The sequence below is a fragment of the Aethalodelphis obliquidens genome, unplaced genomic scaffold (assembly GCF_003676395.1).
Source record: "Aethalodelphis obliquidens isolate GAN/ISIS:26980383/991018 unplaced genomic scaffold, ASM367639v1 scaffold21, whole genome shotgun sequence".
NCBI classification, from domain to species: Eukaryota; Metazoa; Chordata; class Mammalia; order Artiodactyla; family Delphinidae; genus Aethalodelphis; species Aethalodelphis obliquidens.
In genome coordinates, this window is record NW_020837965.1 from 15,921,003 (window position 1) to 15,944,046 (window position 23,044).

At 56.2% G+C, this 23,044-nt stretch overlaps 1 protein-coding gene across 6 annotated transcripts in view; it reads right to left on the bottom strand.

Annotated features, from left to right (window-relative positions):
- Window positions 1-23,044, bottom strand: part of CCDC88C (coiled-coil and HOOK domain protein 88C) — a 126,922-nt gene that overhangs the window by 38,353 nt on the left and 65,525 nt on the right. For 4 of the 6 annotated variants that reach the window (XM_027120344.1, XM_027120349.1, XM_027120347.1 and 1 more), the window contains exons 5-14: window positions 22,962-23,020; window positions 22,103-22,186; window positions 19,425-19,565; window positions 18,848-19,032; window positions 18,125-18,293; window positions 17,604-17,762; window positions 9,975-10,121; window positions 9,183-9,327; window positions 5,872-6,056; window positions 1,232-1,369 (exon numbers count right to left, since the gene is read on the bottom strand). In XM_027120344.1, coding sequence (XP_026976145.1) covers window positions 1,232-1,369; window positions 5,872-6,056; window positions 9,183-9,327; window positions 9,975-10,121; window positions 17,604-17,762; window positions 18,125-18,293; window positions 18,848-19,032; window positions 19,425-19,565; window positions 22,103-22,186; window positions 22,962-23,020 — 1,412 coding nt within the window. The remainder of the gene's footprint in view (window positions 1-1,231; window positions 1,370-5,871; window positions 6,057-9,182; window positions 9,328-9,974; window positions 10,122-17,603; window positions 17,763-18,124; window positions 18,294-18,847; window positions 19,033-19,424; window positions 19,566-22,102; window positions 22,187-22,961; window positions 23,021-23,044) is intronic. The other 2 variants (XM_027120345.1, XM_027120346.1) reach the window with 2 other exon arrangements.

The window sequence follows — 23,044 nt, forward strand, 5'->3', positions numbered from 1 at the left end:
ACACACACACACACACACACACACACACACACACACACCCCTGAACTGCTTTGCTGTACACCAGAACTGAACTATACTTCAGTGAGAAAAAAAAAAGAAGTCCTAACGTTCCCAGGGGTTAATATGGACACAAGGTGAAGAGCATGGAGACCCCTACGGAGACAGTTCAAATTAAAATGCCTTCATGGCGGCCAGGATGATTTAGAAACATAAACCCCATCTCTCTCCCTCTCACGTAAAACAACGATAGTGATTCCCTTGGTACGTTTATCCTGGCCGCCACCTCTGTGGGCTCCCCTCACGCCTCTCCCCTCCCGCAGCCCCTGCACAGGATCCTCCCTCTGCCCTGGACCACTCCTGCCCCCAGCGGCCTTCAGCATCACTGGCTCCCCCTCCTGCTCCAGGGCTCAGCGTGAGCAGCTCCTCAGGACAGCCTTGCACCAGGGCTCCTCAGCGCCTTCATCCAGCAGGGTTCTCTGCGTTATTCCCTCAAGAGCACACGTCTGAAACTGCCTTGCCTGTCGCCTGTCCTTCTGCCCTCTACGTCAGCCACACCTGAGCAGAAGCCCTGCCTGTCTTTTCACGAAACGTGGCACCACCCCATTCCCCCCATTTCTGCTCTACATCAGAGGCTGAAAAACTCAACTACCGGATACCCCAGGCTCCCTCGCAGGTAGCGGTGGCCATGTGTTGGGTGTGGCCAATAAGATGTGACAGAAGGTCCCGGGAGGGTTTCCCTCTGCCCCTTGCCCTCCAGGGTGTGTGGCAGCCACTGCTAAGACTGGCAGAGGGAGGAGAGGCCTGGCCCCTGCACGGCATCACAGAGCCTTTGCACCAGCATGGACTGCCCCCCATCCGGGACTTCCTGTGGTGGGAGGCAAACAAACGTCGGGTGCTCAGCGGGACGCCGTGGACGTCTGGAGCTGGATCATTCTTTGTCATGCGGGGCTGGTCCCGTGTGTTGCAGGACGTTTAGCCGCATCCCTGGCCTCCACCCACCACATGCCAAGAGCATCTCCTCTCTCCTCCCCAAGTCATGACAATCAAAATCGTCTTCAGGCACTGCCAGTGCCCCCCACAGCTGATTGAGAGTTGCTGGTTTGAGCTGCAGCTAGGCTAGGTACCTGGTAATGCATGTTTCCCTGATGGATTCCCAGGAAATGGCTAAATCCCGGACTCTCCCTCCTGCAGGCAGGGGTTCAGGAGAGGGGTCTGTTCCAGGGGTGCCTACCTGCCGGGCTTTGTCAGCCTTCAAGGTTTCCATGTCGCTCTGCAGCTGCTCTTTCTCTCTGATCAGCTCCTCACTCAGGGTCTCCAAATCCTGGTTACTCTGCTTCTCCCTCTCCAGCTGGGTCTGTAACTTCTCGATCTGCAGACCCAAAAGACCCAGCCGGGCAACAGTTGGCTTCACAAAGTGAACTACGTTTTAAAATAAATCCAAAACTCATCAGCCCCCACAGAACACTTTAACGGGACTTTTCTCAAGGGCAAGTGTCCAGGCGTTGCTCTGAAGGGACCTCCCTGCCCCCTCTAGCCTCAGCTCCTAACCCACGACTTGCATCTCCAGCTCAGGGGCACCATCAGTCAGCCTCCTCCCAGCCCACCTCTCCTCACCCGCACTGCCATGTGCCCAAGTGCCTCCGGGCTCCCTGCTCCCATCTCAGGCCTTGTCCGCTTTCCCAAGGGTCAGACCACATGCCCGGGGCCACCACCACTGGATGTCCCACGGACTTCACTTGGTGACACACCTATTCGCCCAGCTGCTCAGAGTGGTCTTCCGCTATGTCCCTCCTTCCTCTTTCACCCTCCAGTAACTCTGTCCCCAAGTCCTGCCCTCTCTACCCAAGCTGTTCTACCGCCACTGCCTGGCTAGGGCCGGGCCACCTTCCCTCTGGCCTGGACAACCATCCAATCACCTCCCTGACACCGAGCTCTTCTACTGGGGTCACCCCGCCTGACCTTCCTAAAACACGAACTAGCTACTTCATCGTGTCTAACACCTGGACAAGGTGGTGAATCCTGATCCACTCAGTCGGTCCAGGGCAGGGCCTGAGATTGAGCTCCTAGGAGATGCCCATGCTGGTGTCTGCACTGCGAGGGCTTCCCTTCCCGCCAACGCCAAACCCCTCAGCGTGGGGGACTGGAGTTGGGAAAGAGGCATGACTCTGGTGTCACAGGGACAGAGTTCAGAGTCCAGTCCCTCCCTACTAATGACATCACCACGAGCAAGTTTCTGTAACTGACGCAGGACCAGCAGCGAGCATCCTTGAGAGCTTCTGTCACTGTGTCGTGCTCGGCACACGCCTAGCAGGCGGCGGGTGCAGCGATGTTCGCTGCCCCTCCCCACGAGAGCTCCGGGCCCGGCCACCCACAGAGCTCCTGACTAGCCGGTCTGCATTTTGACATGCTCCTAAATGATCCTGATGTACTGGTTTGGGATGGCTGTCCTGAAAAAATAGATTGCAAAGACCAGATGGCTCTCGAAGCTCTGAAAGACCTTGGACCTCGGGCCACGACCCCGAGATGCCCAATGACCCCCGTGAGCAGCAGGGCTGAGCCTGCAGCAGTTCAGCCCACCTGGGCCGGGGCCTTGCACGGGAGGCTTCCGAAGCTCCCGGAAGGATCACTGCTCTAAAGCAGACTCTGCGTACCTGTCCTCGGGTGAGGGGCACGCTGCCTTCCTGGCTCACAGATCTGGGAGCTCTCAAACCCTCACAGGAGGGAGCAGCATGCAAGCTCCTTCCCCCACCAGCGGGGAGAGCCGGGCCGAGCTCATACTCCTACTGTCATATCACGGCAGCACCTCAACCCCCCCTGCCCCAACCCGGGGACCCCAGGACTGGGGAGCCCCACCCAGCTGGGGTCCACAGGAAAACACGCTATAACGCGGCAAACATCCGAGTGGTTCTCAAAAGCAAGAACGTATTTCTAATCCTTCCTTATCTTTACCCCACTTCCTGGCACAAGGCCTGGGACTCGGCAGGGCACCAGGGATCACCTCCGATGGTAAAGCCTACGCCTGAGACAACGGCCTTGGGGAATAAAGGCAACCAAATACCCAGGAGGACACTGGGCCCAGAGGGGCTCAGCGACTGGCCCGAGGCCTCGCAGTGAGGACGGGGCAGAGCCGGGGCACACCCCCCGTGGCCGACCCCCCAGTCCTCACTCACAGTCAGGGGGGCCTGCTGGCTTACCCCCACCCTTACTGTTAATAGCCTATCCCTGCTGCCCCTTCTCTCCCAGAGAAAGGAACATTATTCCAACCTCTGCATTTCTCGTTGCTATTGCTTCTGGTCTAAAGCTGTGATCTCCCCAGGTCCCACACCCAAGCCATCTCTCTCTCTCCTTTTCTGGCTCTTTTTGCCACGGAACCAGAGCCCATCCCTGAAGGACCTCGGTGCCCCGGGGGGAACTCGCTGGGCGGAGATGTGGGCTAGCTCCAGGCCTTCCAGCCCTGAGAGGTTTCCCGTCCTTCCTTCCCAAAGCACCTGCCTTGGGCTGCAGGTGCCACTCCGGGTCCCAGGCCATGTAGGTGCCGGGGGCCTGCCTCTCAGCCCCGGGCTGCTCTTTCCTTCTAGTAACAGGCCCCCAAAGGGCTGCCCCCTTCCCCTGAAAATAAGGATTCTAAACTCTTAGGACATCAATGTAGATTCACAGTCGCAGGAAGGAGGCAGCTTCTCTACGGTCCGTGGAAGTTTTGTGGGTTAGAGGGGAGGATATTAACTTCAGGGAACTAGGGTTTCCACAGACATTTCAGACCTAAGCAAGCTTGCAGCCTGGGCTATGCTTGGGGTGTGGTAAGAGCCAGGCTGGCACCAGCGGGACCTGGGGGTTCACTGATTGACTGACGAGTGTCAGCTGGGGCCCAGACAGGCCACATGGGGGGGTGCCGAGGAGGGTGGGATGGCTGAGGCTGGAGGAGGGAAACTGGGGTGAGCTGAGATGGATTAGGGTCCAGTGAGCCCTCCAGCTGGGGCTGAGGTGTCCACCCATCCAATGTTAGGGGGCACCGTCAGTGCTCGGCTCTGGGGGGAGAGAGCAAAACCACGGCTGCTGGGCCAGGACAGGTTTGGTCAGGCCGCGGGCAGGCTGAGCAGGTGGGGAAGAGGCACTCTGGCGGGCAGAGGGCCGCCTCCCAGGGATCCCGGCACCAGACACAGGACGGGCCTGGGAACTGCGGCACCTCCCTCCTGCCAGGGATTCTATGCCAAGACATGCCTCCTAAGAACCGTGGCAGGAGAGGGCTGGTGTCCCACCAGGGAACTGACCCCAAGGGGAAGCAGGAGGGTGGGGCCTGAGAGACGGGGGCTGAGGAGTAATGCCGGGCAGGCAGCACCCACTGCCATCCTGTTTGTGCAGAGGAGGGGCCAGAGTGAGCCACGAGGGTGGGGAAAAGCGTGAGCGGTCATCTCAGAGGACTGCTGGGAGCCGGGCCAGCGCTATTACGTTGCGGGCTTCCTGCAGCAGACCCGTGAGGACCCACAGAGTCAACGGTTCTCATCTTTCTAAAGGCTGATTCTTTTTTATCTTGGCCAAGGTCGAACTGCCACTTATAAAGACATTTCCTGTGCTAGGGCCATGTGAATCTAAAAAGCCTAAACCGCCTAGCTGCCTTCCCCATGCTGTTCCACGCTGAGAGACATCGCATGAGATGGGGTGGGGTTTTCTATTGTCCTACGAAGGCAGGACAAAATGCTTGTCGGCCGAAATGCTGCATGGCACACGATGCTTCAAAGGGACAAGAAGAGCGAGTAATCAGCCTGGGAGGTCCCATGAGGGGGCTCCAGAGACCAGTTCACAGAAGGAGGGGCTGTCCCAAGCCTCACACAGAGATAAGGGACCAGCACAGCCAGGACCAGCGGAGCCCAGGTCTCTCCCTGCAGCCCGTGCCCCTCCCACTGCCTGTGCAGCAGAGAATGACACTGGCAGGACTCGTGGGCAGGTGGGACACCCGAAAGCACCAGGCCTGCATGGCGGTCAGCAAGCAACGGGGCTCGTGTCCTCTTCCTCAGCTGGACTCTGACAGCTGGTGTGCTCGGAGCCCACGATGCAACTGCGCCATCGCAGTGTGGCCTAGGTGTTCTGAGGCCCTCTGACCTGGAGTGACCAAGACCTGGAGGCGATCCCTAGCCTCTCAACGGCCCTTTTCTGCACCTGAGACTGAATCCCCAGTGCAAATGCGGGGTGGGGGTGGGGGTCCTCCTAACTGCAGAAGGAAGACTGCTCTGTAAGCCTCTGTCTGTTCTCCCAGATGTCTGGGTTCTCCTGTGCTCCTGGGAAGACCCAGCAGCTGTCCTGAAAGGCAAATACCGTTCAGCCATCTCTTCTTTTCCATCTCGTAGACTGAGAGGAGGGGGTGAGCACTGATCCTGTTTTACCACCAGCAGTGCCCTAAAATGCCCATACAGTGGTCCCTACTCCCCACACACGTAGGTGTGACTTACATCATTGCCTCCTCTCCCCTATGATCCATCCTATGCTTTTTCACAGTCCACTGTTTTCTTTTCACTGAGCCCTTACCACATGCCAGACTCCTTACATACACTAGCTCATGGAGTCCACGCAACACGTGTTAGGTGGGAAGCCCACTAACCCCATTTCACAGATGAAGACGAGGAGGCACACAGGTCAAGTACTGTCCGAGACGTACCCTCAAGGCAGTGCAGGCACAAGCCACGCTGCCTCTTAACTCCTCTCGCAAGTGCTCTTGTTCTTCTATTATTGTGTAATTAACTGCGGCTGCACTGGCTTCTGCTTTTCTCCCAGCGGCGCATCCTCACCGACACCTGACTGCCTTGCCTGGCCACCGACTAGCCTCTATAGGGCAGACCGGGTTGGGGGAGGGGTGTCCACCCGCCTAGGCCGGGTTACCTTCTTGCTGAGCTGGTGATTCTCCTTCTCCAGCTCCCCGCACTTGAGGTTGCTCTCCTCCAGCGCCAGGGACGCGTCCCGCAGCCCCTGTATGGTGCTCTGGAGGCTCTGGTTCTCCTTCTCCAGCTTCAGGATGCGGCTAGAGGCGCACTCGTTCAGCTCAAACACAAACGACTTCCTGGAGGCTGAAGCACAAAGTTGAGTCAGGCCCAGGATCCAGGAGCCTCTGCTTCCAGCCACGAGCCGGGGCCATCGGGCCGCCATGAGCCGGGGCCATCGGGCCCCCATGCCCTAGGTTTGAGGGGCCTGGGAAGGGCTCCCATAGGTTGGCTGGGTGCCCCCCATTTCACATGCTGCCGTCGCTGTTAGTGCCTCAAAGTCCCTCAGGCAGTTTCAGTCCCTCTGCTGGCTCAGCTGGGCCCAGAGCTTAAGAGGAAAGCAGATTACAGTGAAGAAGCCAATGCAAACGTTAAGACTGTGTTAACTGCCAGGATCTGCTTCTTACCAAGCTGCTAACCAAGCTGACCGACGGTACAACTCAAGGGTCTTAGAGCCTAAAAGAGATGGCAAATAGGCGACATTTTCTGTGCCAGCTCTGAGACTAGTGGGAGTCTGGGTGGCTCAGCAGGAGGGGCACGGTAATCGACTAGTTATGTCTGCCACTGGTGGCAGAAGGCTCTGTGGGCACATATGCCCAGTACTTGCCATCCCTGAATAAGGTCCTTTGGACAGAGATTTCATTTTTTAATTTCACGATTACATTGACAAAAATATGAGATAGTACATGTAAACTGCTTTAAAAATGCTAAGTGCGATGAAAATATAAGCTAAAGATAGAAAAAGGGAAATTATCTACTCTGCTTTCTTTCAAAGAGCTCGAATACAAATGGAGAAGGGGGGCATAGACCTGAGAGTCAGGAATGGCAGTTCTTAGCTCATTCCTGCCACCAGCAGGTGCATGACGTTAGGTAAGTCATGGGGCTTTTTCAGGAGGAGAAAGGAACGTGTACGGAAGTCCTTGAAAGAAGGGGTTGGTGTTGTTCCGTCCCCGCCCGTCCCATCAGTGCCACGGACTCAGCTCTGGGAGCCTCATGGCACTGTTAAGAGGGCTGCGCCCCGACCTGCTTCTTACTCATCACCCCAGGGGCAGGGGTACACACAGGACGATGGCTTCCCTAGTGAGCACATCAAGCTAGAAACAAGGGTGTGTGTGTTCAGATCCTCTGGGCGATCGTAAGGACTGAAAGGCACGTGCCACCCTCTCTGAGTTCTCATCTTGCACTGAGGATAGCAGTTCAGACGCAACAAACCCGAACGTCCTCAAGACCCCAAGCAACAACAGGCCGTGAAGCAGTGGAGATGGAGAGAGTGCCCGTGGCTCTGACCCAGGCCCAGCACTGACGCACGTGAGCACACATGCTTGCAACATATGAAACCACGCTACTAATGAAACAAATCTCAACTAAAACTCAGCTAATTCTCAGCCTGGGATCACTGGGGCAGTACCTTGGCAGCATTCATGAAGAAAGGACATTTTCTAATTGGGGTGAAATACACAACATAAAATTTACCATTTTAAAGTGTACAGTCCTGCGGCATTAGCTATATTCCCATTGTTATGCAACCATCACCAATACCCACCTCCAGGCTTTTTCATCATCCCAAACTGAAACTCTGTACTCGTGGGGACTAATTCCTCAGGTCCTACAAGTTAAACAACAGCACTGACCACGAGCCTCCTTTCTTCTTCCATAAAAGCCAGTGCTTCAAAGACTAGTACTATGACATAACAGCTTACTACTGAGTGCTACGCTCATCAGCACCCCAAGCAACCAGAGTGATGGGATGTATTTCATTAAGACCTTGGCAACAAGAACAGCTGTCCCTTATTGTTGGCCGTGGGCCAGGCATGGCATCATGTTTCACTGTCTCCTCCTATGAGGCAGCTTCATTACCCCCATTTTGCAGATAAGGAAACTGAGGTCTGAAAGAGGTCACCCAGCTAACCTCCAGTGAAGGAGCCAAGACTGTAAGCCAGGTCTTTTCTGAATCAAGAAGGCAGCATACCACACATGCAAAAGTATGTTCAGGCTCTGCCTGCATCATGCCTTCATTCAAGTCAATGTTCATCAGCTCCCAGCTAAGCACCGGGAGTTGGCAACACCAAGAATAAATCATGCTCACTGACCTGAAAGGGCCCACAGACTGTACTGAGTAGTCATCTAAAGGGGTGAGGCTTTCTGACCCCACAGGTCACCCTGGTTTCTAACAGAAATACTCTCATTTGGTCTGGGACTGTCCCAGGAGTCCTGCACCACTTCTCCGCTCTGCCAGGGGGCAGTGATCCTCCCCGACGGACCTGTACTCCTCCCAGAGCCGGGAATCAGAGTGACCCCACCCTCAGCCCCCAGCACAGTGTGCGGGCACCGAAGCACAGATACGACTAACTTCCCTCAGAGATGAGCAGTTTAATAAGCTGATTTTTTTGTCTGGAACTGATGGGACCCCTCGAAGAGAAGACGTTTCCAGCTACACTCAACGACCTTGCCATTATTTGAGGGGGTGTTTATCAGAACTGAAAAAGCAGCCCCCAAACCAGCCAAAAGCCCTACCTCGCTCTGTCCAGCTCTAACTAAACAATAACTCGCACTATCGGGGGCACGTGTGCTATTTCTGAACACAGGAACTGGCTTATTGTTTGCTGGGCGCCGAAGCTTCCTGCTGCGGTGCTGACTGCTGCCCCACCCACTTTCCCCTGGCCGACACCCCATCTGTCTGCGCAGGGGCAGCGGTGCAAGCATAGGAGGGAAAAGAAGAGGCCGGGGTCCTGTGAGAAGCAGCCTCTTAGCAGCTCCCACCCAGAGAGACAGAGAACAGACTGCATCCGTCTTGCCCAATTATGCAAATGAATGGAGGAAATAATGCCCAAGGTACATTTCTAGTGGGGATTAGTGACCACTGGGGATGTCTCCTGCCATCCAGAGCTTTCAACCGTCCACAGACAGGCCTACGATGCCCTCCGGTGTCAGCGTGCTGTAATCTGGAAGCTCCTGGGACCGTCCATATGGGAACTGGGAAACCTGGCAACACTTGATTTCTGTTTCATGTCCTGACATCAAGGCTGCCAGACCCCTCATGTTCTCCTTGGGGAGAAGGGTAATGAAACAGTTCCAAATGGCACTTGAAGGAAATCCTACTTACTTGGGGTGAATGGATGGCCTGACATGGAAGATACAGAGCTGAGGGCTCCGCTCCGTGGATGAGGAAGCGGCCTCAGCCAGGCTGGCTCCCCGGCACCGGGCGCTACCTACCGTCGGACAGGTCTGCGTTCTTGGACAGCTGCTCCAGCTCCCAGCCGAGGTGGGCGGATTCATTCATGCTCTGCTTCTGCGCAATCTCGAGGGCCATGTTCTCTTCCAGCAGCTCCTCTATTCGCTTCTTATCCATGTCCCGGTCCTAGCGCAGGAAGAAGGACGGAGGGAGAACGTGGCCGGGGGGGACCCCTCTGGACAGGCCCCGGCCCCCGTGCATTCACCCTCATTCCCCGAGGATGAATGGACCCCAGGCACCTGCTCACTTCCCTGCACAGAAACGAGTCCAACATGGGGCCCAGCTGTGAGAGTTACAGCCACTGAAAGATACCTTGACTGGCAACAGAGGTGACAGGAGAGCCGAGGTCTCTAACTGAATGATGTCTGAACTAAGTGACTTATGGCCCAGGGCTTTAGAGCAAGTACCATGGTGACAGGTGGCTTCGAGGCTCTAGGGAACCTAACATGCCTTAAGAAGCCTGTAAAGAAACTCACAGATCACAGCTCAGCCCACACCGTAAAAGCCAGCAGAGACCCTGCTTGCAGAAGACACACACGTTAGCTCATCCGTACAGAAAAGCAACCCAGAGGTACCGTCCTACCCGTCTGTAGGCGTTCAGTGGTGCCCACCCGAGCCCGCTGAGCTGAGCGAGCTACTCTCTGCAGTCAGCGAGTCACTGTGTCGGCAGCGGCACCAAACCCAGTGACGGAAAAGCCAGAGAGGGGCGCAGCACAAACCCGAAACCTCCCCAATCTGTTTAGACAGATCTGAGCGACAACAGCCTGCAATACCAATTCCAGGTCGTGAAGCTTTGATTTCAGCTGCAGGTTCTCCTTCTCCAGCTCGTGCACTTTATCGCCCCGGGCTCGAGCGGCAGTCAGCTGCTCCTCCAGCATGGCCTTGGTTTCAATTAAAATGATATTATCTTCTCTCAGCTCCTGGGCAGCAAAAAAAAGACATGAGCACCATCAGATAAAGACACCTGGTTCAGGACAGGGCTCTGAGACCAGAACAAACAATCCAGGGATAAGGCTGCAGCCGCGAGAGTTCTGTCTCCACTTTGGAGCACCTCCACCTTTTTCATTGGGTCAGGCCAAATGGACCTTCTCGACTGAAAGAAAATATTTAAATCCGGGAAGGTTAACTTTTCCTATGCCGGCCACAGTGCAAAGGCATGTGACATCTGTGACCTGGCCTGGTCGGACAAGTGGACAAGTGGACTCCACCGACAGATCCGGGACCGCGCTGAGCCTCCATTTCCTCAACGAGAAAGGGGTGGGGCTAAGAGTCTGTCCCAGGCTCAAGGACTGAGTCTAGTCCTCTCAGTTCAACACTCATTCCACTCATCAGGGTCTTGGGGAAAAACAGCTACTCAGACAAGCTTTCATTCAATGCACAGCTCGTATCTGAACATTTTACATACATACTCTTGGAAAAATAACAGTTCTCAGCGATGTCCTGGAAACAGGGAGTCTTTAAGACTGTGAACCCCATAAATAAGTCCCTAGGCCTCCTGTGTGCCCGGCACGTGCTGGGTGTAGAATATGATGGCTGTTCCCTTGCAGGGTCCCTCACAGGCAAGGGGTCCGAGGAGCTCTTGGTCCTGTGCATGCAGCCCAGCACACACAAGGGATTCCGATCTTTCACCTCATCTCTGCTCCCCACCCCCCACCCCGCACCGGTTAAGGGGCTTCTCGGTTTCTCCTCTCCCCAGAGTCCTTCCAGCACCACTCAGCATCTCTGGGGGACTGAGATTCCCCTGAATGCCTTCAGCTGGTGAACATGCACACAGGGGAACGTGTCCGTTTCTCCCAGTGGGCAGTGTTCTAAGGCTTGCCCCGCTTTTGGGTTCTAACAGCTGGGAGCTGGGCGGGGAGCTCTGCTTATCCACCACCCGTTCATTCGCCCTGCAAAGGCCAGAATCCAAGATACTTGGTAGAGGGAAAACTGCAAGCCTTCCGGTCAGCGGACATAGTTCTGATCAAAGCCCGGCAGCCGTAAAAGGTATAATCATTGAAATTCTAAATTCCCTGGGCGCCCTCTCTCTGCTGGAGATGACGTCCGCTATGTGGCTGGCCCTGCACTAGGCACTCCCTGTCCCTGCCCCACTCACTCTCCACAATGGCCCTTGGGGGAGGTAGGAACAGTGCCTTCCTACGGAGGAAGAGGCTGATTTGGGTAAATTAAGGAATAAGCCCAAAGTCACAAAGCCAGCAAGGGGTGAAGCTGGGACTCGAAGCTGGGCCAGAGAGTTCCAGACCTGTGTTCTCTCCACCGCCCTCAAGCTGCCTGCAGCCCATCCTCAAGGGGCACGTGTGGATAAGAGGCCCAGACTATCAATAACAGTGTGAGCCACAGCAAACAGAGGGGTTTCAAGCAGGAAGACGACCTGGTCCCCCCTCTCTGGCAACCGTCCCATCCCCACTGTTCTCACCTGGCATTCCAACAGGTCTACACACCAGCACTCCCAGCCCTGAGCTCTCACAGCACAGGCCACCCCTTCATCCTCATGACCAACTCCTATTCAACCTCCAAAGCCCAGCCTGAGTTGGCCCCTCTGAGAAGTGGTGGCAGATTCTCTCTGTCCCACCTGCTGAGTCAGGTACTTGGGCTCCCAGAGCACCCTGGGTATGCTGTGAGGCAATGGTGAGCTGGCCTGTCCTTCTCCCCCAGACTGTGAACCCCTGGGGGCAGGATATTCCACTTCTCTTGCGGGCCTCACGGAAGTGTTCAATGAACACCTGTCAGCTGAATCATGCCGTGAGGGGGAATCACAGGTGGCATGCGAGGTGGGCCTTGAAGGCCTCAGAGATTTCCAACAGGCAGGGACAGACAAGGGTGACCAGGAGCAGAATACAGCACTGGGTAGGATGACTTCTACCCAGTGAAGTCATCCATTAGAAGTCATCCTACTCATCAGTACTATTCATAAACATCTCAATTTTCTGGTGGTATCAACTTCCACCATATATTAGGCAACAGAAATAACCAGCCTTGCACACCTCACTGCCTCAGACGCGAGAAGGCAGATCTGCCAGAAAGTGAGCCCAAGCTCACGCAGCAAGCCCAGGGCTCGGCCCCCAGGGAGACGCCCGCCTCCTCGCCTCTGGGCAGCGGCCCGAGGCCAGCCCGCCGCTGAGGACCTGACCCCAACTGAGTCAGGTGGCTACTTAAAGGCCTGACCCAGCCCGGCAAACAGCTGAGGGGCCACGTTCAGGAAATCACAGGCCAGGCCCGACGGCTGGTCCCCAAATGGCTGGAGAGCTGCCCCCGCTCGTCTACGTGATGACCAGGAGCAGTGACTGGGAAAGTGGGCCGATGGCTCCGGTCCCCCGCCAGCCACGTGCGCTACCAGCCGTGGCGCCTGAAGCAAACGCCTGTCTCTCAACCACCGACCCCTCGTCCTCTGCTGGGCACGAAAACAGGGCTGAGGGCGGATCAGAGGCGATAACGCACGTGAAGTAGTCCTGCACAGGGCCCGAGCCCAGTAAGCAGGTCGGCTGCTGTTATCACCATCCTGTCACGCCCCCACCCCGTGAGACACTGTTCAGGGCAGCACTCACTGAGCGTCACCAAGCGACAGGCTAACAAAAGCACCAAACTCCAGGAGGTGGGATAGAACCAAAGAAACAACGGGTTCCTGCCCACTGCACCCAAGCCCCTCGCTAACCTCCGTCTGGTTCTGCTGCAGCCCCTTAAGCTTCATAGAGCACCAGCCTGCTTTTAAATTTCTGATTCGAGGAGCGTGGTGGACTGAACCATAAACCAAGCATCAGGTCTGCCCTGCTCTAACTTCTCCTTCTGCTGAATTTTATCAAAACTCCTTTAAAGTCATTAGGAAACACAGAGTCCCAAGTGGGAACAGAGGTCTCCCTGCTCGAGGTGATCTTGGTTCCCTGCATTTCAACATTCTCGGCTTACAATGTGATGCCCAGGTGCTGACATGAACTGCCTGAGGCCGGGCGTCCCTCTAGCCCCCATGGCGTCTGAGGCAGTGGCCGCCGTCACCCGCTCCCCCAGCTCCCCTCCCCTGCACCCCTTCTGTCTGCGTGACCCCACCCCTTTTATTTCCTCCTTCCTTGGCAAGGCTGGGGTCCCAGAGGTGGAGAGAGGTATTTCAACGCCACCTTGGTCCACCTCTTCGCCAACTGCGATGCTGGGCAAGTTATTAATTTCTTCTCAGTTTTGTTATCTGAAAAAAGGAGAGGACCTAGACGCTGGCTACTCAACCTCACCAGGCCACCAGGAGGCTTAAATGTGATGATACGGTTTGAGCTTAGCACAGTTAGTTCCTGGTGTGTGGAAGAAGCTGCATAAACACACAGTTATTGCTTCTCATTTAAAACCTCACTGCACCTACCGTGGGCCAGATCATGGGCTGTAAAGGGCCAGAGAGTAAATATTTCTGGCTTCTCGGGTCCTAAGTCTGTCACGACTACTCAGCTCTGCAGGCGCAGTTCAACAGCAGCCACGGGCTGTGCAAATGAGCAGGCGCAGCTGTGCTCCAGTGACACTTTACTTATAAGAGCTGATGGTGCTGTCTCCCTCCCTCCCTCCCTCTCTCCCTCCCTCCCTCTCTCCCTCTCTCCCTCTCTCCCTCTCTCTCTCTCTCTCCCTCCCTCCCTCTCTCTCTTACTCCTCTTCCTCTTTCTCTGCTATGTGAGGACACAACAAGAAAGCAACCGTCTGCAAGCCAAGAAGGGACCTCTCACCAGAGCCCAACCACCCTGGCACCTAGACCCCAGACTTCCAGCCTCTAGAACTTACGTGGGCCTCTCACTGCCGTGGCCTCTCCCGCTGCGGAGCACAGGTTCCAGACACTCAGGGCCAGTGGCCACGGCTCACGGGCCCAGCCGCTCCGCGCCACGTGGGACCCTCCCGGACCGGGGCACGAGCCTGCGTCCCCTGCATCGGCAGGCGGACTCTCAACCACTGCGCCACCAGGGAAGCCCTGAATGTGGATCTTGATGTTTGAGTATGTTTTAACCTTGCATGATGTCTATACTAACAATGTATGGGTTGTTTAATAAATAAATATTAAAAAAAGAAAAAGAGCTGATGGTGGGTCAGACACCGCCCCGGGACTGATGGTAGTTTGGCCATCTCTGAGCTGGACAATATGGGCACCAAGGGACTCAGCCTCAAGGTCAGGAAGGCACAGATCCTGTCTTCAAGGAGCTGCCAGTGTGGGTGGGAAACAGGGGATGCATCATTACGACACAACGCGATGAGTCTGCCTGGGGGTAAGAAGGGGCCTAAAGGAATGGAGGGCTGGGCTGGGGATGCAGCCCGCAGAGTGTGGCCTGCCCACCCCTCACCGGCCCTCCCTGTGTCAGGGAGAGGCGCTGGGCCGAGGGGCCTCAGGGGGCACCAGCGGACCTGAAGGGGACTCGGTTTGGCCGGAGCAGAGAGTTCCACGGGGGCCAGAGTGGGTGTCAGAAGAAGAGGTGGAGTGTGGACTTTATCCCAAGAGCAACGGGGAGGTGCCTGAGGAGCTCTTAGAAAGGCCACTCTGGCAGCAGCCCAGGCAGATGTGAACGAGAAGAGGCGGGGGCAGAACGGCCAACTCGGATGCTTGTGGAGGGCATTCTGGAATAAAGATGATGTTATTCCTGCGCAGGCACTGGAATAATGGGAGAAGGCAACAAGGGAGAAGGCCGGCCGGGCACTGGGACTCACTCTCCGAACATCCGCCTCGGCCAGGGACAGGCTGGGAGGTGGGGAAATGGGCTCTGGAAGAGGGACAGCACCTGGGGCTGCGGGAGCGGGGCGAGAAGAAGGAAGAATCAAGGCCGAGCTGGCTCTGGCTTGAGTACCTGCCTCGGTGGACGGTGAGTCCAGTCTAGAGACAGTATGGGCGGGTTGGAGGGAGGGAGGGACACTGCATTTGGACACGCTGACCTTGAGACAGACTGAGGTCTGGAGTGCGGGAGAAGCCCAGCCCAGAGATGAAGATTTGGGACCTGTTAGTCCGTACGTGCCAGCTAAAGAAGGGGCAGGAGGCAGAGAAGACGTCATGGAGAAAGGCCAGATGGTAGACGCAGAGCAAGGTGACCACCACCCGCATGGGCCCAAGAAGACGAAGTTCGGGACTCAGGAAAGCCAGGTGAGTGAGGGGCGGACGGTGGTGGTGTCCAAGCCCACAGAGAGGGTGGGTGAGGGAGGCTGGGAAGTGCCCACTGGACTGGCACAGGAGTCGTGGACCCTGATTCTCAAGCATGGTTTCAGGTGAGCAGAGGGAGAGGCAGACCTGGAGGACTGGGTTAGAAGGTGAGGCAATGAAGGACACAGCTGGTGTTCTCTCCTTTCAGACAAGCTCGGAGAGGGACCGGGGTAGCTCGAGAGGGTCGGGGGAGAGTGGGAAGGGTTTGATTTTCTTTTTAATTAAAGGTGGAAAAAAAAAATTAAAGGTGAGAGCATCCTGAGGATCCTAAGCATGGGACTCAAGTCAACAAATGTATCCTGAGCACCTCCCCCTGCTGAAGATGACAGAGATGTAGTTTCTGACTTCACGAACTGCACTCTGTGGGGAGAGCTGCTGGAACCCCAGAGCACAGGTGAGCGACCCTGCCTGGGGTCAGAGAGGCTTGGCCAGGGCGGAAGTCGAGCTGGGGCCCCATTCCCCAGGCCCAGCCGGATGGGCAGGGCAGACCAAACCGTAGCCCATCTCCCCTCCTGAACCTGGGCACTGCGGGGGGATATCATAAGAATGTGATGTGTGTGTGCACCGCACCATTAACCCAGCTCCTGACTGCCTTGCCAACAACCCAGCAATCACTGCATGGATTGGTTCCAGGGGCCCCCATCTCTGTGGAGAGCAGCTCGCTAGCGTAAGCTCATTGGAAACGTGCTCCTGTGTCATGAGACGCCAGGGCACAAGGGTCTCAGAGACGCCCAGACCACTCCTCCTTTCACAGATGGGGACAAGACTTGCCCAACACCCACCAAGTTGGTGTGGCAGCTAGGACCGTGCCCTGCTATGTCTCTGCATCTCAGACTACTGTTTCTTTCAGAGCCAGCACAGACCAGGAAGCTGTAACTCCCAGAGAGGAGCAGAGACAGGCCCACCTTATCTTTACCCAGGACACACACGGCACCAATGCGCCTGTCCTCAGTGTTGGGAATTTCAGACAATAACACAACATGGGACAACAGGAATCTCCCAGGCAACCTTTCTGCCTTTGTCCTCCTCCCACGCGGCCCTCTGGACAGCAACCCCCGTGCCCTGACAGCAGTGAGGTGCGACCATGCTTTGCAAAAGCAAGTCAAGGACCACTCCGTGCATCCACCCCACATAGTCCCCCTGTACCTAGGGGTGCCCACGCCGCTCTCCTCTCCTTGCTGTTTTAATCCTTATGTAAACTAGACTAGGACCCACATGAAAGCCACCAGAAGTTTAAAAACAAAACATGGAAATTTGTGTTCCATATTATTCTAACCAAAATTAACCTCGCCCTCACCCTGAATCCCCGTCCTTTACCTTTCCTCCCACGTGGCACTAATGCATTCTTCCTTCTGTGACAGGCAGCTGTTTCTCAGCGGTGAGACTGGACAGGTTCCGGGAGAGGGCACCTGCGCTGCCTGTCACCCCCCCTGTATGCAGAGGAGCGCCCCTGCATGGCAGCTGTCCACAGCCGTGAACGAGCTCGAGAGCACGGCCGTGCTCCTCTCTCTGCCCTACTGCCCGTCACACCTAACACTGTGTCATTCCAGAAGAGACAAAAACTCATGCTTCTTCCCCGGGTAGTCGGGTAGGACCCAGGCCCTGCCCTCAGGGCTCTAGGTCCACACGAAGCCTCTGGCTAAGCAGGGCGGATGGCACGTCTGCAGGTGGTTTGCAAGGACAATGCACTGACTCCAATGTGCCACTAACATTCCTCAGGGAACAAACACTCCTTAAGTAGGTCTGAGGAACTCACGGGCCCTGGAGCACAGCCTTCCCCATCCCATCTCCGCCCAGCTCAGGGGCCCCAGGGCCCGTCTACAGCGGGGCAGGAGTTGGGGGGGAGCATGTCAGGGCCAAACAGCCGTCCCCGCACACGCCTGCCAGCAGCTCGGCAGGAGGCCTTGAGCAGGGAGAGGGCAACACCAGCGTCCCCGCAACCTGTGTTCAACCCCTTCAAAAGCCACCTAGGTGGCGAGAAGAGACTTGGGGGTTATTTCTTACCGTCAAACAGGCCACTCAGTACGTCCTGACATCCTGATTTCACCCCGCTCGTTAAACCCATCTCCAAACCCAAGACTGGCAACGGGGGCAAAACACCTCATTTCTCAGAAAGGAGAGTCCAGGAACCTGCAGCTGATGCGAGGCAGTCAGGATTGGTGGGCAAAGCATCAGTGACCCCACCTGGATCCTGGCCTCTGTGCCCCCTTCAGCCCCGACACCCTCCCCTGCATCCCCCCGGAGGCTGGGCGCGTACCTCCATGCGGGCCTTGTAGAAGTCCACGTCGTGCAGCTTCTCCCGGCAGCGCACCAGCTCCATCTCTAGCCTCTCCACACGGTTCGCCTTCTCCCTCAGGGCATCGAGCTCGTCGCGATAGGCACGAGCAGACCGGGCGTCAGCCGCCAGCTGGATATTCTGGGAGACAGGCAGAGACAGGGGAGCCTAGCTTAGGGCACCCCTCTGGGGAGGGAAGAGGGGGCCAAGTCTCTGAAGCGCAGCGTTTCGAGGACATCTCGGTGGCCAAGGGGCTCCACGTGCAGGCCACCGCGTGGGGTCCCCGCTCGTTGTCACTAAGAAACAGTCACCCCCTCAGCCGTTCTCAGGACAACCGGCTCTCGGGCAGTGTTACTTTGAGCGGGAAGGAAACAGAAGCCTTTGCTGGAAGCTCCCCCTGCTGCATGCCCGAACCCCTGGGCCACAGTTACCGGGGAGCCCCAGCCCCGCCCCACCCCGTCCCCTCGACACACGCGGACACACAGACAGGCCTCCCCGCTCACCTCCTGCTTGACTTTCTGCAGCTCCAGCACCAGCTGATCTACCTCATGCCTGGTGTCCACAAGCTGCTCTGTCTTCTCCTCCCTGGGGGCGATTCGGAGCGAGTGTGGTGAAGGGGCCTGCCCGCCACCCTGCAAGCCCCCAGCAGGAAAAGGAAAGGGAACTGCGCTTCTGGGGATGAGGAGGGGAACAGCACGTGGGGCTTGCAGAAACGTTCCTGACTCAAAGTCTTTTCCATTTTTAACTTTTCAATGCCCACCCTCAAACTGCGTCCACTGGGCCGCGGGCTTCCCTCTGGGGGAACAGGGGTAAGGAGACCCCGGCTGCAGTGACACCACTTCACTGCCAGGCAGGCAGCAGGGCCCACTGGTGACGAGGTGGAGGCGGGCAGCTGCCGAGGTGATGGGCAAAGTGGCATATTCACCAGCTGCGGGCAATGGGGACGGCTCACCAGACGGGGGCCAGCCACATCCTCCCTCCAGCCAAAAACCATACCAGTGGGTGGTCATCTAAGCCCAGACGGCCTGAGCCCTAGAGACCTGGTAGAACCCCTCCTGGTACAGGCCCGGGAAGGGTCGCCGACGGCGCTCAGGGCGGAGCCCAGCTAACTCTATAGGGCCCAAGTCAGAGCTCTCCTGTCCGCCGCACCACACGTGCTAGAAACGGGTGTTCGTGACACACAGTGCAAGAGCAGAACCAACAGCCCAGCCGACCGGAGGACTCACAGCTCCTGCCTGACGCGGCGCAGCCTGGCCTTGGTGTCCGCCAGCTCCACGGCCAGGTGCTGCTTGTCCTCGCTGGACAGGCTGCTGGTGGGGCTCGGGGTGGACTCGGCACTGGAGGACTTGAGGGGGCTGGGCGGGTGCTGGGCCTGGAGGTAGTCCCGCTCCTGGGTGAGGTCCACGATCAGCTGCAGCGGGGCGGGCAGGGGAAGGGAAGGAGCGCTTGCACCCGAACTTGGGGCACAGTGGTCAGCGGACCAGAAGGAAGTGAGAGGCGTCGGCCGAGACTGAGAAACCAGGAGGCAGCAGGAGTAACGGGATGTCAAAAGGAGCACGTGAACGAGGAGGGTCTCTGAGCTCCACGTTCGATGAACGACTAAATGCCTTCCCGCGGGGCTCTCGGAGGCGACCGCTGGCTGCAGGGCAAGTGCCTGGCTCCCACCGCCAACAGAAACCAGAGAGACAGGACCAGGGGGCAGCAGGCTTGAGACGAAGAGTCAGGATGAGGAGGGTGGCCGCGTGGCCAGGGCCCAGGCGTCCCTCCCAGGCCTGCCAGTCCACCACCCACCCGCAGACGCACCTCCGTGCACTCGTCCCTCTCGTCGATGAGCCGCCTGAGGTGGAAGACCATGTTCCTCGACAGGGCCTCCAGCTCCTCCGGGGCCACGTCCGGGAGCTCCAACCACTGCAGGTCGAACACATTCTCCTGGTTGTGGGTCACCTGCGGGCACAGGTCAGGCGCTGCAGAGGTAGGCAGGGCACGGCCGGGGGTTCCGGGAGCTCCCCGACCCCGCAGCCAGGGGGTGGGGTCACAGCTGACCCGGCCCCCTGACGTCATTCACCCTCACTGACAGATCTTCCGTGGAGAGCGGGGGGCTCCCCAAGCGAGTGCAGACGCCCCCCAGCGAAGTCCCACCAGCACAGGTCAGGCCGGGCGTTAAGTCAGTCTCAACACCGGCTCCAAGAGGACACGGATTTGTTTAATACCAGAGGGCTCTCCTTATAATACAGTATTTCCCTAAAAATACACTGCCCTCAGATATGCTTACCGAAGCGCCAATTTACAACACAAAGAAGGTTAAGTCCTAGGGATGCCACGGGTGCAAAGAGGGACTATGTGTTAAAAAAAGATAGAATCTAATGCAAATATGGCAAATGTTAAAAATCTTATGTTGGAATGTTGGGTGCATAACGATCTTACATTGCTTTTGGGGAAATACTTCATCGTCTAAAACAATTTTCAGGTAAGCCTGTATCTCATCCCCACAGGCCACAGAAGACCTCCTGGATCTTCCCTTTTCATCAGGTGTGAGCGGAGGCCCATGGCTACGTCTACACCGGGCAGCCTCTGCAACGACTCTGCCGACCTGACCTTCTCAACCCGACACCCCCAGACCAGCCGGAGGAGGCAGAAGACCACATTTTGAGTCCCCATCCTTCCAGTTTGGGAAGGTGAGTATTAGCACACTCAAGCCTCAACAGGGGAGAACGAAAAGAAACCAGGGATATCCCCTCAGAGAGGCACACCAAAAAAAGTTCTTAAGTTTTTTCAGAGCAGTATATGGAGAGAGAGACTAGTTTAAAAACAAAGAAACAAAGACAGGGCCCTTCGGTTTCTCAAAAGACACCTGCTTTCTTACCTCTCCTCCCTTACGAAGAAAAGCTGGGATTCAGTAAATCTCCCCCCACTGTATGGGGCACCCCAAAGGCCCAGAACTGGGGTTGAGAGGCCGGGTTCCAGGCCTGCTCCATACCAGTGTTTGGGAAAGGTCTATGGAAAGGGGGTCCAGGGGTGCAACCACAGCTGCACACCAGTAACTCAAGGAGCTTGTAATTAAAGGCTTATGGTCCTGCTCCCAATTCTGACGCAATGGATCTCCCGTGGGGCCCGGGCACCTGGATGTTTAAGAAGCACCCAACTGGGCTTCCCTGGTGGCGCAGTGGTTGAGAGTCCGCCTGCCGATGCAGGGGACACGGCTCTGCAACGGGAGAGGCCACAACAGCGAGAGGTCCGCGTACAGCAAAAAAAAAAAAAAAAAAAAAAAAAAAAGAAGCACCCAACTAATTCTGAAGTTCTGTTCCCACAGCCAGTCACCGAACTTGATAATCTCGCAGGGCTTCTTTTTTGGGTGCATGCTTTTTTAAAAAAAAATATCCTGCTGGCTGAACAGGGAAGGGGAGACAGTGAGTAGCACAGACCTAGCTAGTCTCGAGGACCTAGTCCTCAGATACATCTTCAAAACACACGGACACACGAGGAAAGTTAAAAGGCAGAATGGTACTTAGGCTAACAGGTCACTGACACGAATGGTTGAGAATATTTCCTACAAGCCTGACGGGCTTTGCTGGACCCTCTACCTGCCATACGCTGCATCCACCTCCTCCTTCAAATCCTGACTCAGAGTCTGCAACCCACAGTGCCCTAGCCGGCTGCGGGAGCCCAGCAGGCTGTCCCCAGAGCCGGCGTGGGGAGCTCTGTGTTCAGCTGCCTCTGCCAGTTACACACCTGCTCCTACGTGCTCCTGCTCATGTCTTTTTCATGCATTTATCTCATCTGTCCAATTAGACGGAAGGCTGCACCATACCTCCTAAGATGATTAAAACGTACAAGGCTTCTTTTGGAGGAGGGTGGGGTGGAGGTCAGGGAACTAACTTTCAGGCGGGTGCTTGGTTTCCAGGGCAACTACCCCTTCAGTTGATACCACCTCTGCCAAAGTCAACGGGCGGAGGGGCTGCCCTTAGTGCAGAGCCCTCCTGACCCCACCCAGGGGGCCGAGTCTCCGGATACAGCCCTTCTGGGACTCGCTGGTTTTTAACTTCCCAAGGGGCGGCAGCTGTTTCTCTGCCACGTCACTGACAGAAGCAGTGAATCTCTCTCTCCAAGGATCAACCATTTGAAGCAGGGTGACATTTGCCAGGATACATTTTCAGGGACTGTAAATCAAATTCTGAGCCTAAACCACTTGACAGCTCTTAAAAATAGTCTGAGTCCATATTAGGCAAGAAGAAGAGGCACAAGAAGACTTGATTGAAGTCTCTGAAAAAGTTTTTTTCATTTTAGCCGCCACTTTATTTTAGCTTGCTAACAGCCACCTTTCCAAATCGAATCAATTTGCCTGTAGTGTCTGAAACCTAAAATTAGCAAAATCATTAATGGGGGATGTGCTCTTTAGACTTTTCACTGGTGGAGAGGGCCTGCCTGCTGGATGCCATGGGAGCAATGGTCCACGGCTAAGCCCCACAAAGCTCCCCACCTACCTCCTGTATATGGGCCACGATCCCGGCCTGTGTCTCAATGTCCAGCTGTTTGATTCTTTCGATAAATTCCTCTTTCCTCTCACACTGTGGAGGGTTACAAGTGTTAATGAAAGTGTTTTACAAGGGCAACCTGGGGCCACCAGAGCCACAGCAATAGTTTCAAAAGGAGACACCTACCCCAACCCTGGCTTTTTCTCCTATAATCAAGAGTGCTCTGCCCTCCTACCAGCCAGCCCCTCACAACTGAGGTTTCTCTAGAAGTGGCTCAGACTACCTATATCATAATCACCTCTGTCGGGGGGTTGTCTTTAAAAACACCGGGGTGGGGGTGGGACACAGACAAGCTTTCCAGGGGATTCTTAAACAAGTAAAGATCAAGAACAGCTGGTTTAGGGCAGCACTTGGTAAACTTCATCTGTAAAGGGCCAGATGGTAAAACAAAAAATATCTTCGACTGGACAGGTCATGGGTCTCAGCTCTGCTGGTGTAGTGTGAAAGCAGCCACAGGTAATATGTAAAGGAATGAGCATGGCTATGTCCCCCTAAAACTTTATTTACAAAAATAGGTGGCAGGTCAAATTTGGCCCACCGGTTGTGTGCTGATCCTTGCTCAAGATGTTCCTACACTGGGGACAATTTGCTAATGGCACCCGGCCCCAGGGATCCCCACCTGGCCTCTTGCCCAAGGTGCTAGAAACGGTTGCCGCCTAAGTCGGTGTCACGTCTCTCGCAGGAACCCCGCGACCTTCCATCCTATTGGGCTGAAAGCAGCTGCACTCCTACCTCACCCAAGGGGGTGTTTTATCCCCACAAACCCAAACCTAAGAGCCCTCGTCTCTGCCCCCTGCCCAATCCCTACCTGAACAGCACAGCCCAGCACCAACAGCAGCACCTTCTTAATCTCCTCCATACTCTTCCCTAAATCAAAAGAGCAACATAGTT